At 35.9% G+C, this 19,725-nt stretch overlaps 1 protein-coding gene across 2 annotated transcripts in view; it reads left to right on the forward strand.

Annotated features, from left to right (window-relative positions):
* The window catches only part of rasgef1ba (RasGEF domain family, member 1Ba), an 87,496-nt gene that overhangs the window by 19,271 nt on the left and 48,500 nt on the right, over window positions 1-19,725 (forward strand). Inside the window, exons 2-3 of one of the 2 annotated variants that reach the window (XM_065266739.2) lie at window positions 3,696-3,743; window positions 14,965-15,015. In XM_065266739.2, coding sequence (XP_065122811.1) covers window positions 3,696-3,743; window positions 14,965-15,015 — 99 coding nt within the window. The remainder of the gene's footprint in view (window positions 1-3,695; window positions 3,744-14,964; window positions 15,016-19,725) is intronic. The other variant, XM_065266740.2, reaches the window with a different exon arrangement.

The raw sequence follows: 19,725 nt of genomic DNA on the forward strand, positions 1-19,725 counted from the left end.
AGCTGTCACCTGTTTCCCTTGTAATTGCTTTGTCCCATCAATAAAGCGAGTGTCGGTCTGTAGTTCATGTCAGTGTGTTTAAATCTTAGCTTTAGGCATGAATTAAGTGTGGTGGTCTAATTGTATTGCTTTGGGTGCTTGTGTGTGTGTTTGTTTCTGGGAGTTATATATTTTGAGACAAAATTAGCAAGGTCAATCTAATAAAGACCTTAAAATTAAAAGATTCATTGATTACCTATTTATTAAAAAAATATAAACATAATTTATTTTTGTGGTTGGTTGTTGTAATGTAATTAATATTACATTTATTTATTACATGGCTCTCTGGAATGCTTGATTCTGATTGGTCAGTTGAGACATTTGCAGGTTCGTTCTTTTCAGATAATAACCGCTCCAAAGTAATAACGCATAGCCGGTACTACTTGTATGTTTTAAATCCCTCCGCGCCAACAAAGATTACTGTTTGGCGCCATCTTGTGACAAACACTGGACAACCACAATTAAAATTTGACATTCATTTTAACATGTACGGAAAAAACAAAACATTTAAACAGTGAATAGAACACAGAGAGCTTACTGAGTGTCACGCCGGGAAACAGGAATCAGGACACATACGCAGGGTTCACATAAAAGGATAACATTTAATATAAATAACATAGAAAACAAACACGGGAACCAAACAACGGGCATAATAAATAAACAGGAACAGACAGGATGGAGACAAATGGCGACAATGATCCGGCAAGTGAGTATAGCACAAACAGGGGTATAAATACAGACAGACTAACAATGCACAGGTGTGATGAGGAAGGTAATTAATCAATGAATGTCCAGGTGATGGTAATCGGAACAGACACAAAACATGACACGGATTTAACCGTGACACTGAGACTGAACTTGACAAAATAGAGCATGACAGCTACGAAGCCAACACTCAAAAAAATACATAATGGGCATTAAAACTTCTCAAAGACTGGCTAAAAGAGAAAATAATGGAGACAGACAAGTATGAAGCAGAGGATCTTAATAAGGTATTACGATCATTTTATGCATCTGTGCAAAGTTTCGCGGCAGGATAAAAATGTTAATTTAAAACAAATATGCCAATAAAATGTTTCAAATTCATGTCCAGTTTTTTTCTTATGTGGCAAGTAGCCGTGTATTAAGCGGGATAATTTAATGTTCGCGTCGGGTCCTGATCACACTGTCGGGGCTTATTTCCCGATAACTACCGGCTGCCTCTACATTATCCCTTACTTATTATTGTCAGTAGATGTTTTTAAAACTAACTTATAATAGAAAGTACCTGGTACTCAAAATGTGCCAAAAAGTTTAGCTAACTATTATTTTTGAGTTCATTTAACATCTATCATAGATTTAAGTTAACAGTAAATATTTTTTTGAGTTTTTACAACTACATTAAAGGTAAAGAGTTTAGGGAACTTGAAAAGTAGATTCAACCATAATTAAATATTTTAAGTCAAAAGCCCTCTAGTGGCGTTTTTTACCAAAAAGTGACGTCATCAATGAAAGGGCACTCTCAGATGTGTTTTAAACGGATGAATTTGCTCTTGGATGCAAATAATTACAAACTTTTGCTGGTTGTGATGAGTTTAATTTGCCAGGTATTCTAAGAAAGAGTCTGTCACTGCAAATTTACTTCATTTTAAAGTTAAATCAACACCATTGGTTCAGTCCCCAGCATGCTTTGCATGAGCCCGCAAAACAAGAGCATTTTTTTAAATTAAGTGATATTTTATGTGGTTTTTAGTAAGAGTAGCGTTAAACAAGAGTAGCGTTAAACATTTATTTATGTTAAAGATTTAGAAAAGTTTGCTATTTTTTTTTGTTTTGTGCTTACCATTGTTCAGAAGTGTAGTGCCTGTGCTTAGGCTTTAGGTCAATAATGTGTTGCTTGATCATATAAATAATACCTATGTGAAAGTCAGCACTGAGCTCAGTCTCAACACACTTTCATTGGTATCAAATTTTCATGAGTCACATGATATGTTTCTGTGATTTGTGAACAAAATTAAATGGAAGTTAGTTTACTTGAATATTTTGAGTACTCTGAACTTGTCGGGTTTTACAGTGTTCTGTTAAGTTGTAAAATGTAGATATTTGAGTACAGGAAACTTAAGAAAAACAAGGCAATCAGTTGCCACAAAATATTTAAGTAAAACTACTACTACAATTTAAGTTACATAAATTATATAATTTAATTTATATAAGACTTTATCTAAGTTTAGATAAATAATTTTTTTTGATTTGAATTAAAGTTGTCAGTACTCAAAACTTTTAAGTTGGCAAACTTAGAAAAATAGCGGCAATCAGTTGCCCCAATTTTTTTGAGTTAGTAGAACTTATCCGGGTTTACAGTGTATGTATGCATGAGTGAGGATAGTTTTTCTGTTAAAACCCAGCTTCCGCTAAAGTCATTCAGCTAAAGTGATTAACAGTTTATACATAATGAAAAAAGCAATTTGTGAAGATATAACTTTGATATCTTTAATATTGAGTAAGGTCATGTCAAAGACTGAAATTATAGTGAAATCAGTGGCTGAAATCAAACTTTGATGCTCCTAATCTCATAATTTTATTATAAGATTTTAGCCTGGATTTCACAGACAGGGTTACTTATTTTAAAGGGGACATATTATGAGATTTTTTTAAAGATGAAAACTAAGTCTAAAATAGGTCTGAGCAAAAGTGTGCCGTTTTGGGTGTGTCATTTAAAATGCAAATGAGCGGATGAAGTGCAACCACTGATCACAATGATGGTGGTTTGTTGCAATTGAAACTCAATTGTGCTTCGAAATATTTTATCTTTCTCTTTCTCTCCATACTAAATGGTTGTGCTGTGGTTGGATAGTGCAGATAAAGGGGGCGGTATTACCTTATTCTGACATCACAATAAGGGCCAAATTACAATGACCTATTTTTCACATGCTTGCAGAAAATGGTTTACCAAAGCTAAGTTATTGGGTTGATCTTTTTAACATTTTCTAGGTTGATAGAAGCACTGGGGACACAATTATAGCAGTTAAACATGGAAAAAGTCAGATTTTCATAATATGTCCCCTTTAAGTCAGTTAGGTATTTTTATATGTGTTTATTTTTACAGGTTTTATGTGTGTTTATTTTTACTGCAACTTTTTCATTGACTTCTTAATAAACTTACAAGTGTCTCCTTTCAAATGAGACCAACCTTATGATTTTAGTTCAAAGGCTTTATAAACAGTATCTATTTTAATATGATAGTCAAAAGCGAGGATTCAGGTTAACAGGTTAAATATCCACTTAATCTGCTTCAAAACCACTTAATCCCCATCTCAGGCCATTCAGAAATACGGTTTGTTGGCAGAATGTGCTAAACGCCATGTCATTGCAGGTAGGCCTATCTATTTGCAAAGTCCTCTAAGTATCGAAGTAAGGAAACTTAAAGTCCATAAAATCCTGGAATGTTTTCCTAAAAAAACATAATTTCTTCTCGACTGAACAAAGAAAGACATCAACATTTGGATGACATGGTGATGTGTAAATTATCTGGATTTTTTAAAGAAAATTGACTAATCCTTTAAATTGAAATCGATAAAGAGAATGAGACTTTATCTCAGACCGCTGCTTTGTTCACTCCAGTATTTAGATTTAAGGTGCATATTTAAATACAATAAATTCTCTGTTTTTCCCCACAGTGCAGGAGTCAGCCACATATCGGATTGAGGCATGTCACCAAACAACGGGTATGTTCAACATCTGAGTCTTTGCTCTGAGCCATGTGCTATAGGGAACTTAAAGTATTGATTTAGTAGCTCAGTAGTACAGTCAGAGAGAAAACATCAGTGATATTTTCCCACCTCTGGTTTAGTGACAGTCAGACCCAAGCCATGTCTATTGTGATTTTGATATGCCATAATGCACATCTAAATAGTGTTTATTGGCTGGAAAAATAAATATACCACACACCTATTACTTACATAGGTTAGGCCAATATTGATATGTTGGACCACTCATACAGAACAATTTTTTGAAAGTACCACAGTGTTTATAATCTTATGTAAAATCAGCCTAAAGTACAAATACCTTATACAGTAGTTGGCTGTGACAGGAGACATGATTTTACTATGATTTTAAGCACATTTTTAAGTATCGCTTCAAAAATGAGTGATGGAAATGCCAAATTTCGATTAAAAATATACAAATATTTTACCCTCCCTTCAGGTAATTTTTGGTTTATTCAAAAAAGAGTAAATGCGAATAATGGTAGATGGAAACACATTTGCGGGATTAATTCTGATTCAAGCGCAGTAATATTGACGGAAGTTTGAGCGAGAGGGGGAGTAGTCAGGAGTGATGATTTTATCTGCTTAAAAAATCGTCACATTTTATTTTGTGCCACCATACATACTCGTGTAACAACTTATGTAACAGCCTTCAAATAGGGAAAACATGGAAGTGTTTGGTGGCTTCTAAATTCATCCCTGCTTGGATCCTAAGGAATAATTGGGGCTAGGCTAAATGCTGACACATTCAAGACTCGCTGTACAAAGATTAAGTGAACGCATTGAAAAAAGGTAGCTATGTATTTATTTGTCTAAGTTGAGGTAAGAACATAGTCAAATATTGAAAAACGGTGGTGTTTTCCTTTAAAAATTCATGTGTCATATCATCTCTTAACACATTGATCAGTATGCCAAATGACATCACCTGTCTAAGCAGGAGTCGATGAAAGTCTTTTCTTACACCTGTGTGAACAGCACGACACCACAACCCTCAACATGACTGTAGCCTGATCCACTGCCCTGCCCTTCAGACAATGCAGCAGTGAAGCAGGAGGATCAGGCAGAAGCTCTCCATCAAAGCTACCGTCCCCCCGTTTCCATTAACGCAGGGCCCTCAGTGGCCCCCACACACTGTGCCATCAGCCAGGCACTAGAGGGAAAGCTTTGATCCTCACGCGCATAGACAGTCACAGCCCTTCTGAAGTGTGCGTCCAGGAATGCTTAAACATGACTTTCATCTTTCCGAATTCAGATTCTCTTTCTCTTTGCGTGTGCTCCACAGGCTCCTGAGGCACTTGTGCTTGGGTCATCCGAGTTGGTCCGCACTTTGATTGTGTGCATTTTGATGCCGTTTTTTGAAGATGAAATTTGAAAAGATTCATGGGAATGTGGCAGATTGAGACTTTCCCCACTTTTACATTTGGCTCAGAGGGCCAAACACTAATATAAGCACATCATTAAAAATGGACATAAAGGAGCATTTAGGCAGACAGAATAACAATTAACCCAGTGACATCTGCCGCCAAAGATAAATTACACTGAAGATTAAAGAGTAAAATTTGATTCTGTTCTCACAGTAGTTGAGGCCCTGAGAAAGGGTCTGTGCGACAAGTGTAATGGGGGTCTCACGTTTCATTGTGTGTGGTTTTGTTTGACATCAAAAGGCTTAGACTGACTCCTTGGACTGCGCTTATGTTTTTAGTTGCATCATTTTCTTCTGTGAGCTCACTCGTTTTTACCAAAAGAGGATTAGAATAAGCCAAATGAGCTTCAAAACATATTACTCAAGTAATAAAAGCAAAAAAAGAGCTTTTTTCCACATTTTCACTTTTAAGGGATAGTTCACATAAAAATAAAAATTCTGTCATCATTTATTTACCCTCTTGTGGTTCCTGGGTGTGTTTCTTTATAGTGATCAACACTAAATAATATATTAAAATAAATGATGGTAAGCAAGCACACATTTGATGGTACCCATTGACTTATTCCATAGTATTTGTTTTTCCTACTATGGAAGTCAATGGATCCTGCCAACTGTGTGCTTACCATTATTTATCAAAATATATTATTTTGTGCAACAGAAGAAATAAAATCCCTTTAAAGGGACACTTTTTCTTTAAAATAGGCTCATTTTCCAGCTCTCATAGAGTGATATGATATTACTCAGTAACCGAAAATAGTCCCCTGATATTAAAAGTAACCAAGGGGACTATGCATAATATCATTGCGCCTCCTGTATCATGGTATGGCAGCAAAGTCATTGATTATTACGCCAGAATGAGAGTATAGTTCCTAGCCATATCTGTCTAGAAAATCGCAACTTATAATTTATGTCGTTCTTAGTACTACAGAAGAGTCAAATTTTAAATAGGAAAAATTTAATATTAAAACTCTTTGGTAATTTTTTGTGTGATGCTAATGGTCTAATCAGATTCAATGGATTAAGCTTTGCTAAAAGTGGTACCGCCAGACCCAGAGATCGACTGAATGGATTCCAAACCAGTAAAAATCTAATGTTTCACTCTAGGGGAGCTGAAAAATGAGCCTATTTTCAAAAAAAGCGGAGTGTCCCTTTAATATCAATAGCAGAAAAATTACATACATAATCACCATATGATGAAAATACATTTCGGATGTAAATGATGATAGCATGAAACATTTGGCACAATACTAAGGCCACTAAAAGCCTGATAAAATAGCTAAGGTGAAAATGTTTGCGTAGACTATCTTTTAAGGCACCAATTTTCTTAAATGTCTTTCTCACCCTTCCGATTCTGCTCTTAAAGCTTCAGATTTAGCACTATATTATTACCATTTTCTCTTAATTTTGTCACTTAATTTACATTTCCAGGCAAATTGCTTGGTCTGACTGGGTAGTTCTGCATGTTTCATAAAAAAAGATATGGAAAATGGTGCTACATTTCTTAAAATTGCATGTAACATGTAGACTTAATATGCATATAACATGCAGAATTTTTAAGGTTATCATATATCAGATACCAGATAACAGACAGGCTCATCCTTATCTGTTGTTTTACAGGACAAAAGACAACCCTCACTAGAGATCTAGTGCTAAGATGATCTTTTGTATGTAAAAAGAGTGACTGTATAAAAACCCAGTGTAGCTTTAATGCTGATTGTTACAATTATTTTCAGTTCAATTTACATACAGTACAGCATGCAAAAAGACATCTGGCCAGTACTAATATAGTGCAAAATTTTATTTGAGTCTAGTCCATAATGCAACTGAATACTTAAACCAGCAAAAAAGCATTTGCGCGATTTGTGAATTCACTGTTGAGAGGATGAAGGGATAAAATGAATGTCCCCAATCTCTGGGATTTGATTGATCTTTGTATTAATTTACCTCATAAGTGGATTGCTTTTAGGTCAAGCCAGATGTGGTCTGTTCAAATTTAAGTGATGACACATTTTACTCAACTACAAACTCATTTATGGCCTCAAGAAACGAAACTACTGTATAGTGACATATGGGATACATTAACACCTTTAATGCCTGTTGCAATGACAGTATCCTAAAAAGCTATACATTACCAGCAAAGGCATTGACCTGCCACTGTTACTTTGATTGGCCTTAAAAATTTTCCTGTCTGAAGCTATGCCACGTAAATCAGATGTGCCCTCCTTACAAGCATGCCATTCTGAGCTCCTAAACAAGGACAGCAATTGATTTTTGTCTTTTTCTTGTCACAAGGTGCTGAGGGTTTCACCGACCCTCATTATGCTGTGCATGCATGCTGTGGTGTTTCATGCATGTTTTCCTGCCAAAACTTCACTCAAACCTCCTTCAGGCCCATGTTTGCTGTCTGCTGCTGTGGCCGTAGCCACATTTGACACAACATAAACAGCTGATATTACCACGCAGAGTGTAACGCTGAGTCCTCTTGTGCTGATTAACTTCAAAACCAACCACCACTGTTGAGAAGAGATTACATTGTAATCTACAGCAGCATTTGTGCCAACTGAAAATACAGAGGCATTTGAAATTTTTCATATTGGTGTATTTTAATTGTAAAAAGTGTTTTTTATTAACACCAGTAAATAATGCATGTGTTTTATTGTAGAATTTTTATATACACATCATCTATGTGTGCTGCTTCTACATCTACATCATTTCTTAGGTGTTTGGTTAGTCTGCTGTAAGCAGTATGGTACAGGACTCTATCAGAGATTTAACATTCAGCCAGGTCGGGTTTGCAAGTATATGCAGCTGCTGCTGCCGCTCACAAAAAGATGAAATATTTTCCTTAACATTGCGTGTCTATTGGCGCTTAGTGAGCGTAGCAAGGATTTTCAATTCATTCATATGGTAGTTGAGCTTTACTTTCACGTGGTGCATTGTGGGACTGACAGCGGAGAAGCATTGAGAGCAGTCAAGAATGATTAAAAGGTGGGGCACTTCTCTACTTTATCCAAATATCATGGGACAAATGCGAGGTGACAGCCAATCACTGAAAAATGAAGCTAAGGTTTTGAGGTATGTTGCTGACTTTTTGTGGAACTGGTGGATTCCTGAAATAAAATCACGGCTCATTTACTTAAAATGTGTGGTTTATTCAGAGCTGTCTTGAACATTATCTGAATTGTTCAGCCGTTTATAACTTAAGTTTAGCTGGTAGATAGGGCCAATGAAGTTAAAAGACGAGGAAACGGAATCAGGGTGGGAATTTTTTCGATTGGTGTGTTATACATTAAATTAACTATCCCGTCCCAAAGTCAATGCGTTTCAACATTGCCAGTAAAGATCGACCAATATGTTGTTTTCTCTACCTGATGCCTATTCTGATATTTAGAATTGGGTCAGCCGATGTGTGCCAATTTTCTGTTTGTACATAATAATCAAAATTCATTAGCAGACATTTTAAATGTAAAAATTTCACTATTTAAGCCAAAGTATTTAAAACAATTATAACTTTTCTGAAGAGTTTTACAACCTCCTCCACACCATGCATTTATCAGACACAGATATAACTAGACACTCTACTGTAATCATTTCTTGCTCTTTGCTCAGTTTTTTACCATGGCTTTTATAGCTTTGTAGGATAAAATCCTTCTTAGACCTGATAAATTATCTAATCATCATAAAGTTAATAAAGTAAACTTTTATTTATTTTTAGTTTAGACTGTTATTTAGGGCAAATCTTTCTAAACACTCTCAAAGCATATTTACATTCTCATTTCTGAGGTGCTGTGAGTGATGTATTGTGCTGACGTCTTGTGGGTTCAGTGTTGGACAGATCTGTTGTTTCAACTGTTCATTCAAACGAATCGGTTCAAATGAGTCGGTTCGCAAATCGGGAGCGTTGTGTGCTAATCCAGGTTGAGCAACGCAAAACTTTAAGTGTTACTGTAACAACACTGAAAACATTTCCTCGCTGGATATGATTTGGTTTTCCGACTTTTCTCCATCGTTTCAGTTTTGTTTTGTGGAATATGCGTGAAGGAGAACAGAGAGGGACAGTTTAGAGACGTGGCTCTGCTCATTCTCTGTCACGCAAACAAAGATAATTTCTCATTTATCACATTGAATGAACCCAATCATTGTGACCGCACAGACGGTGCATTGCGAGACATAAGCCCGCGATCACGCCATCGTTTACTAAAGCTGTTTGTGAACGAGACACGGCTGCAGTCACACACACGCATCCTCAGGGAGAGATCTGCTTGCAGGCAAAAAAAGCAGGTGGCGTCACAAGTTCTACAACAACGCTTAGGTGCACGCAGATGTCCCTGCCTATTAATCGGCCTAATTTTGTAGCAAAATCGGCCAAAGTCGATTTTTTTTTAATGTGCCAAAAATTGGCCAAATTATCGGGCCCACCGATTAATCGGTTGACCTCTAATTGCCAGCGGCACTGAGCTGCACAGTGGAAATACACCATATGCGGCACCTGGCACAAAGAAGCGTGTCCACGGAAACGGACGGATTTTGGTTGCACAAGCACCACATGGAAACCGCCCATGTTTTGCCGCCTTCCACGCATCTCCTATTGAAAATGAACTAGACACTAGCAACTTCTATGTTCCACATGAAAGACCCTTAATAGCAAGCTCACACTTCAAGATTTTTGGCTGGATTTATATGTTGCGGACATATTTCCAAGGTCATCCAAGGTTTTTCCACATTTTTTTCTACATTTCTGTTTAGGATTATTTGGGCGGGGCTAAAACAGTGGCTAGATCAGGGATGGGCAACTTCGGTCCTGGAGGGCCGGTGTCCTGCAGAGTTTAGCAGGACACCGGCTCTCCAGGACCGAAGTTGCCCATCCCTGGGCTAGATGATGCACTTGAGACACCGAACATGATCCCGCCCCGAACACAATCATGAGCATCCAGATTGTAGCAATATTTAGAAGTTAAGAGAGTGGCCGTGGTTTCAGTGCTGATAGCGGACACGCCCCAGCATATGGAGAGCAGAGAATCCTAAATATTTTTCCAAGCTATTTTTTATTTACTTGGTTGTTTTTCTATAATTCAAATTTGGCTTGGTGGTTAATAACACATTTTTCTGTGGTGTGACAAACTAACACATATATTTAGTATAAATCTCTGTCTGTGATTTATACTTAAGCTGCCGATACGTCTCTCTGAAGTGTTTTGTGTCTTTTGGAAACTATAACTACTTATCATTTTACGCCACTCATAATAATGATGTAAAAAAGCAGGAAAACATTCATTGTAACTCTCCAAATAATTCTTAATATATACATTTCAGAGAATTCAGAAAGTTCGCATTGCAATTTATTTATTTTTAAAAATTTGCATCTAACCGCCCACCAGCTGTTTTATGTATTGGTTTATACCCTGCAATTGCACCTAGTAAATTCACAATTAACCTGATTATTTTAATTAGTTATGCTCACACATCAAAGAGCTTGTTTCGCAGTCCAGGAGAAATCTAAAAAGTTCACCTTATTTTGCTTGTTAGTCACTATGTTAGAGGAGTTTATAATATATACTTGGTATTATGGTAAATGTTACTTGCTTGAATAATATGTAGTCCGTTAGTGAACATCTGTTTTCACACAGACTCCAGTGTGACAGAAGATGCAATCATCTGAATGATTAAAGACGTATGGTGCACCTGCGGCCACAACATGGATTCCCCAGTGTGTCCATTAAAGCAGAAACCTCAGTAGACACTGCTGGCTCCTTCAGTGCAAACTGTGTGCAACATATCTGGTTTCTGGCACCTGAGAGGACGATTTTCCTTCTCTGCCATTCAGATGGTGTTCTCTGCATGGTTGACGACTAAGAGTAACAGAAGGCTTCATTGTATCCTGCGTAGCACTGAATATAAGAAATGTTTAAAGCAAACACAATGTATTAAACTCAGGATCTTTAGTTAAGTCTACAAGTAATACGAATATTTTCGAGGATTGCACTTTTACAGTGTGCATGCACTTGCAGTGTGCTTATCCAACTTGAGCCTGAGTTTAACAACACAACAAACTTAACCTTTTATAGCGGTTAGGGTTAAAGGAACAGTATGTAAGAAATTTATATCAATTAATCATTAAATGGCCCTGAAATGTCACTAGACATTAAGAAATCATTTTAATTTCAAATACTTATATCACTGACAACAGCAGTCCGGCCAGGATATTGTCATGTAAACAGTGGAGTTGCAGCCCTCAACTGATGTTTATGTTGTCGTTTGGTATATTGGCCACCAGCTGTGTGATTGCAGTACCAGTTTTAGCCACACGTTTTGTGATTGCAATACCAGTTTTGGCCACAATCCTACATACTGTTCCTTTAAGAGTAAGATATTATATTATACATTGTTGAGTATAGTTACATAGTAAGTATAATGAGCACACTTTTCCTACAGCTGTGCATGCGTATAGCATGCTTCCACTTACTTAAAGTGGATAGGTGTCTTACTTATAGCTGTCTATGACTTCCTTTTTTTCATTTGTTGACATTTGGGTTGAATTTATCTGTTTGCATTTATGTGTAACTGTTTGAAGTATTGCTATTATTAGCGTTCTGTCATCCTTGACGACAAATTTAAGTTCCTATGGCAAAAAGTAATTTAAAGAATTTTGATAAACCGATCCGTCATCATATATCGCGTCAACAAATTTTAAGTAGTACGCAAAAAACGGATTTGAGGCTGTATCTTTTCCAAACTTTTGTCTATTAATATGTCACTTTGTACATGAAATGGGAGTCAGGACCTGAGGTTGCCTGCACAGTTTCGTCACAGCGCCACCTAGTTCAGACGAATGTTTGCATGCATATATCTTTGGCTGTGGTTGACTGAATCGTTGCCGAGTCCAACGATACCAAACATGCCAGGTTTCGCCTTAGGCTTAGTCCTGTGCAGCAAAATAGTGCTTAAAACATGCACAAATATCTCCACAAGCTTTATTCCGATCGACTCGAAACCATTGTAGCAAAACATTTGCTTCTGAACAAAAAACTCTATTGACGTAATTTTAAAATTTTCATCAGAAATGGCGGAAAATTGCAAAAAACAAAGTTACATTAATCTAATTTAATTTAATTTTTAACATAATTTGTGTTTTTTAGACATAAATGGTTATAAATCCACACGAAATGTGATTTTTTTACCAGATTTGATACGCTGATGTATGAGCAGAATCCACAAAAAAAAAATAAAAATAGTATACCTGCACCATTAGTTGGCCTTATAATTGAACAAAACCTTTGACTTCAAGCAAGCCCTGTGGTCATAGAACCGTTTCTTTGCTAAACTAACGTGTATAGTCATGAAACTAGCTACATGTAACACAGTCATGATCTGAGGTTAAATGCATGATTTTGTTATAGCGCCACCTTTTGTTTTTGACATAGGAAAATGCCTATTATTGCAAAGTTTCATCTAAAATCACGAATCATCATGGATTATTCCTTTCATGGCTTGAAGTATAATCATTGGTGGATACTAATTCAATCCCTAGCAACCAATGAGAATATCCTAGCAACCGTTTTGCGAGAGCTTTTTCTCTGCATGAGAACATTGTACAGGCATGGGGGTGGGCTCTGTTAACTTATTAAACTTCTTGTAACATTTTGTGTCCAAATATTTGGCACAGCAATCCCCACTCACATTTTTTCTTCAGAGACCTGGTGTTCCAAGATTCTTAATAAGAGAGGGACGATTACAGTGGGCAAGAAAATAGAGCATTTTTTGTTGATTACTTTTGCATTTTTTCATCTGAAATCATAAGGTTTCTTTAGGTTCTTTAAAGGCGTTCTAAGCGAATCTGCGAGACGTTAGTTTTTGTTGAAGTTTGAATTGTTTTCAAACAGACGGAGCGTAGCTAACCCCTCCCCCTCCCTTTCGTGCTTTCATGAACGCGCCCAACCCCCACCCTCAAATCCTTCTTGTCGTTTATTGGCTGGAACACTTTGTTATGGTTTCTGTTTGTAGGTTTGGCCACTGTGTTGTTATTGCCGTTTGTGAAGCCTGGGCTGTCTACAGAGATCGTGTTTTTTTTACAGTTTGATCAGCGGACAGGCAGCAAGTGAAAGTGAGGAGATGTTTGCTGTATGTAACAAAAAATGTTTTACGGTCTAAAACGCGTGAATTCGCTTAGAGCACCTTTAAACTGCTCATCCAAATTCAACTTTACTTCATTCTGTCCTTTTTGGCTTGACTGAAAAAGTGAAAATTACCCCCAATTCTCCATCTTATTGCCATCCTAGGTGTACATGAATTCCTTTCTTCAGCCAAACACATAAATAATAAAATCAATATCAATTATTGGTATACCAAGTATTGCTGCTTGCAGCTATTTTTGAATAATATAATTGGTATTGATTTTATTATTTATGTGTTTGGCTGAAGAAAGGAAGTCATGTACACCTAGGATGGCATTAAGATGGAGAATTGGGGGAAATTTTCACTTTCCAGTAAACTATTCCTTTAATATACATTGCCTTATATCCCAGTCACATTGCAATAAATGCAATAAAAGGCTTTTAAACAAAGTAGTTTGCAGGAAATGGGGTTTTAATCTTATGCTTGGCTTGCCCAGTCTGTCATCTTCTCATTCTCTACAGGATGCACCGGGTGCCGTAATGCAGCACTGTTGTTTTGTTAATTGCTTTGGATCACTGACCATTGGACTTGCAGGGTGAGGCACTTTTTGCAGTAGTGTCTCCATTTGTTATTAGAAGGTCTTGATTTTAATTAGCCAAACAAGCTGCTTGCTCCAATATTACAGTCACATGATTTCCATAAGTCTTGATATAGACACCTGCTCAGACGAGTAATGAATGTTGCTCTTTTATTACGAACATTAAATATCACTGGGGCAGTAAGACTCAAAGCATGTGTTGGACAACAGCCTCTGGATATGTGTTGTGCTGTGTGATATAGCCTTTACTGCAGTGGCACTCGGAATTAATAAGATCAATACAATAGATTTATTATTCTCTCATAGGCTGGGTTTTGCTTAATTTTGTGTTCTGATTTTAGGTTCAGTAAAACTCATAAAAAAGTGATTCCCAGCATTCACATATTGAGTCATCGCTTATCTGTCTAGAGTGTTTTATCATTGAATCTGTTTTGGGTTTGCAATATCCTTTTATCAGGCATGACACAGTGCACTAAACATGGAAAATGATTTGAGGACTAGAATATGGTTTCTTATAATGTTTACATACACCAAACTGTGCAATAAAATAGGTCTGTGGTAAACAAATATCATTAATAACTCATCATGCAAATCTCAGTAAAAAGCAAATAATGATGTAACCATCAACATTTTTTTTTAAGTAGCTTGATGTTATGAACATTTTGCATAAATATTCAAAGCAGGAGCATGTAAACACTCTCTGTATCTTTACAGATTCTCTCTCATGGCAAATTTGTTGAGTTATCGTTTCACAGCATATGTTATGTAACACCTGACCTGGATGCCCTTATGTAACTTTGAGCTCAAAGTAAATAACTTAGTTAAAGATTTTGAATCTGCTTCTAATCTGGTTTGCTTTTGTCTTCTCTTCTCTGTTTATCTGGGACTCTTCTGATCTTTAATCTTGACTGGTTTAGAGGTCACATGATGCACTTCTCATGTATTTGAAGTCTGTAAACTTAATCATTTTAAATGCTGCTTATTGACTGTGTCACAACTTTGGAGAAAATTGTATCTATTGATTGGTATATTTGTACCTTCTTTTGCAGCCTACCATATTTGGGACACTGATTGAAAAACCACTGGGGGATCACAATTCAGTAAGCAAACAATATTTTTCTTTTTAGAACTTCAGCCTAAACGCTAGCATATAGCATTAATTAGCCAGTAGCGCTATCTCAGCAGTCACAACTTTGTTTTTAGCATTGTATCAACATTGTAATTAATGTTGTGGCGTACATCTTGACTATGACGTCAGAGTCTGTGTTATGTGGAGATTGGCCTCAAAGATCCTGTTCCTTCTGTGTTTTTGAAGCTTTGATTGTGTTTACAGTGCGCAAAATAACATGTGTTCAAGTTTCACTAGTAAAAAGGCACTGTATTTTTTCACACAATTTACTTTTAACTGTTTTCACTGTCCTGAAAACGGGCTGATGTCTTTCTTGTTCTGATTGTGTAGTTTGTTTAGTGTGTTGTGATTCGACAGCAGCTTAGCTTAGCAAAGCTGTTTGAGCCAAAGCTGGCGACTGACGTATTTCTGTGGGCGGAGTTTGGTCAAAAACTGTTTTATTGACGTCATTCAATCAGGAAATAGAGAGCTGTAGTCCAAACCGGCCATTCGCTGTAGGCTTTGAAAAGGGACTTCTGTTAAAGAAAATATATCGCCTGGCAGTGAGTTTTTTCATTTTGCAGGTATTATTTATGCTCTTACAGCATCATTACACACTAATGGGATCAGGAGAACGTGACCTTAGGGTTGCTGTGGTGACGTAATTTTCCCACCGGTTAATCGGCGCGTCACAAACTTGGTGATCCCGGTATCACCGAGTGGGACGGGCTTATAAATGCGCATGCAGACGTGCACATTTTACTTTCACTTTTGAATTACGCAACTGTTTAAATGCAGCACTTGCGTAAGCTGGGTTAAATCGCCTATGAATTTGCGTGCAATGCGAGTGCAACAGCGAGTTACAACTTACACATTCAGTTGTAAGGGTTTGCTCTCTCTAACAAGACTAAATGATTTAATTACACGAAAATATCAAAACGACGGTGAAAGACGGTGTCGCGGTTGGCAAGTGATATAACCGGTGAGAGGCTGAAGCACCGGTTATCACCGTTTCACCGACTATCGCGGCAAGCCTACGTGACCTCAAACATCTACTGTCTGGCCAATAAGTATCTGAACATTTGCATCAAAAAGTAATAATGAACCCCCAACCCTAACCCCAATGTCACAGGAGCGAAAGCAAAATGTACAAAAACGTACAAGTGTGGTCGTATGAATGAATTAGCCACCTCGTAAAATATGCAAATATTGCATTGGATCCTCCATAGGTGATTCAGTGATAGGCCAGCTGTGACAGATTGACATTTACATAAATGAATTTTAATGCATTTTAATTAATTCTATATTATGAATCCCAGTCTCAGGACTGATAAGCATTTACACTTTAAATTAACTTGGTCTTCAGTTCCAAAATGGGGTTAGTAAGGAGCTAGATTCACACAGCTGCACAATACAATTTCAGTTCTGTTTTACTAAATATTACTAATAATACAAAATATTTGCTACTAATGAGAGTGACATCCTCATTATATAATCAAATTAACACCCTTACATTGGACCAATCTGTTAAGTCTGCATTAACATGTGCTGGTATAAAATGTCACAACAGAAGTAATTAAATGTTGCTTTGACAAATATCCACATCAGACAGATCTCATACAGAATCAAAGGGAGAAATGCAGAGCTTGCAAAGAAGCAAATGACCCCTTTACTGTAGTTTCTAAACAGCTTTATATATTACAAATATTACAGTTGTCACACTTGCTTTTTCTAAAGTTATGATGTTCTCATCTGCTCTGAAATTTCTGTGCAACCAGGTGGTTCAAAGTGGTTCACATTAGTTAGCTGTGTTTATGCAGCACACCAACAGTCTTCAGGTTCTTCGTAGGGTTCTCACAGTAGGGGATCATAATCTGTTCTATAAAGTCTGGGACACCAGGCATGCTTTCTTTGCCAAATGTTCCTTGGAGAATTCAGGATTGACACACGATCCAGGCCTAATATTATGGTAACCTGTGCGTGTCGATCAATGCCTTTCTCTACAGGACTTGTTCCAGAGCCAGTCAACACATGATATCAGTGCAGAAGGCTTAACTCCAATGAGATGAGCTTTAAGGATTAATGCAATTATAATGTGCCAAAGCCAAATTGATTTTCCGCAGGGCTTTTGTTCTTAGCCAACTTACAGTAGCCTATCTCACGTCCACCTCCACATGTTCACTCTGTTCTCTTACGCATCATCTGTTTGCTATAGGGGAAAAGAAGATAATGGTAGGTTAATATAAAAATGAATAGCATCTTAAAAGAATGGTTTTGCTTCTGTGCTATACGGTGGTTTTGTATTATAATTTGATTATACTGCAATATTTTTACAATGTAAGGAATTATACAGTCAGCTGGGTATTCTTGCAAAATAAGCAACAAGGTGATAAGACCCCCAACACGAAGCAGAGAGGTCTTTAGTCTGCGGTTTATAATAGCCTGCTGACAGAACATTTTCTTGCAAATTGTGATGGCAACTTACTAGTAAATAACTGGACATTAAACATTGATTTCAGTTGAAAGCATTTCATTATGTAAGAGGAAAGAGACTACTTAGCACTATAAGAGGTGAAGCTAGCACAACATAAGAAACTGGTTGCCAGGAACAACAGTCATCATTAAATGAAATTATTTTACAGCTCTCTGGGATACTTATTCTGATTGGTCAAACATGGCATTTGGCAGTAACATTATTCTAAATTCCAGCAATCTTTCTTTAATAGCTGTGCTAAACTCTTAAAAATAAAGGTGCTTTGTGATGCCATAAACTGATGTTTTTTTCCTCTAAATGGTTCTTTAAAGCACCTTTAACATCTGAAGAACCTTCCTGTTTCACAAAAGGTTCTTTACGGTGAAAAGTTTCTTCAGATTATAAAGATCTAAAGAAATAGTTCTTTGAGGAAACAAAAAAGGTTATTCTATGCCATCCTTGTGAAAACCTTTTTAGCACCTTTATTGTTAAGAATGTTCTGTATTTATTACTTTGCGTATAATATATGTATATGTAGTCAACCCATTCTCATTAAATGCGTATAAATAGCACACAGTGTGAAAAGTCATGCGATACATGTGCCAAATTTCAATTTTGCGTGCATATGATACGCCAGTCCTTCCCGTTCACTTAATATGGTGTGTATTTTCATGTCATTTAATACCCAGGTGAAAAAAAAGTTGTATTTAATGTATTAAAAATATACTTAAAATTTAAGTAATATGTTTTTAGTACATTTGTATTCCCAACGTGCTTATTTAAAGTGTATTAAAAATATGTTAAATAGCTTTTAAATGTATTTCAAAAAAGTGTACTACAAGTACGTTGGTAATAAATATATGCTTAATTACACTTTTTAAAAGTATGCTAAACTCAAGCATACTTTTAATGTATTTCTAAAAAGTGCACTAGATGTAAGCTGGTAATAATTATATCTTTAATTACACTTTTTATAAGTATGCTAAACTCAAGCATACTTTTAATGTATTTCTAAAAAGTGCACTAGAGGTACGCTGGTAATAATTATATCTTTAATTACACTTTTAAAAAGTATGCTAAACTCAAGCATACTTTTAATGTATTTCTAAAAAGTGCACTAGAGTTACACTGGTAATAAATATATCTTTAATTACACTTTTTATAAGTATGCTAAACTCAAGCATACTTTTAATGTATTTCTAAAAAGTATACTAGAGGTACGCTGGTAATAATTATATCTTTAATTACACTTTAAAAAAGTATGCTAAACTCAAGCATACTTTTAATGTATTTCTAAAAAGTGCACTAGAGGTACACTGGTAATAAATATATGTTTAATTACACTTTTTATACGTATGCTAAACTCAAGCATACTTTTAATGTATTTCTAAAAAGTGCACTAGAGGTACGCTGGTAATAATTATATCTTTAATTACACTTTTAAAAAGTATGCTAAACTCAAGCATACTTTTAATGTATTTCTAAAAAGTGCACTAGAGGTACACTGGTAATAAATATATCTTTAATTACACTTTTTATAAGTATGCTAAACTCAAGCATACTTTTAATGTATTTCTAAAAAGTATACTAGAGGTACGCTGGTAATAATTATATCTTTAATTACACTTTAAAAAAGTATGCTAAACTCAAGCATACTTTTAATGTATTTCTAAAAAGTGCACTAGAGGTACACTGGTAATAAATATATCTTTAATTACACTTTTTATAAGTATGCTAAACTCAAGCATACTTTTAATGTATTTCTAAAAAGTATACTAGAGGTACGCTGGTAATAATTATATCTTTAATTACACTTTAAAAAAGTATGCTAAACTCAAGCATACTTTTAATGTATTTCTAAAAAGTGCACTAGAGGTACACTGGTAATAAATATATTTTTAATTACACTTTTTACAAGTATGCTAAACTCAAGCATACTTTTAATGTATTTCTAAAAAGTACACTAGAGGTACGCTGGTAATAATTATATCTTTAATTACACTTTAAAAAAGTATGCTAAACTCAAGCATACTTTTAATGTATTTCTAAAAAGTGCACTAGAGGTACACTGGTAATAAATATATTTTTATTTACACTTTTTATAAGTCTGCTAAACTCAAGCATACATTTAACGTATTTCTAAAAAGAGCACTAGAGGTACGCTGGGAAAAAATATATGTTTAATTACACATTTAAAAAAAAGTATGTTAAACACAAGCATACTTTTAC

This window comes from Paramisgurnus dabryanus, chromosome 5 (genome assembly GCF_030506205.2).
Source record: "Paramisgurnus dabryanus chromosome 5, PD_genome_1.1, whole genome shotgun sequence".
Taxonomy (NCBI): domain Eukaryota; kingdom Metazoa; phylum Chordata; class Actinopteri; order Cypriniformes; family Cobitidae; genus Paramisgurnus; species Paramisgurnus dabryanus.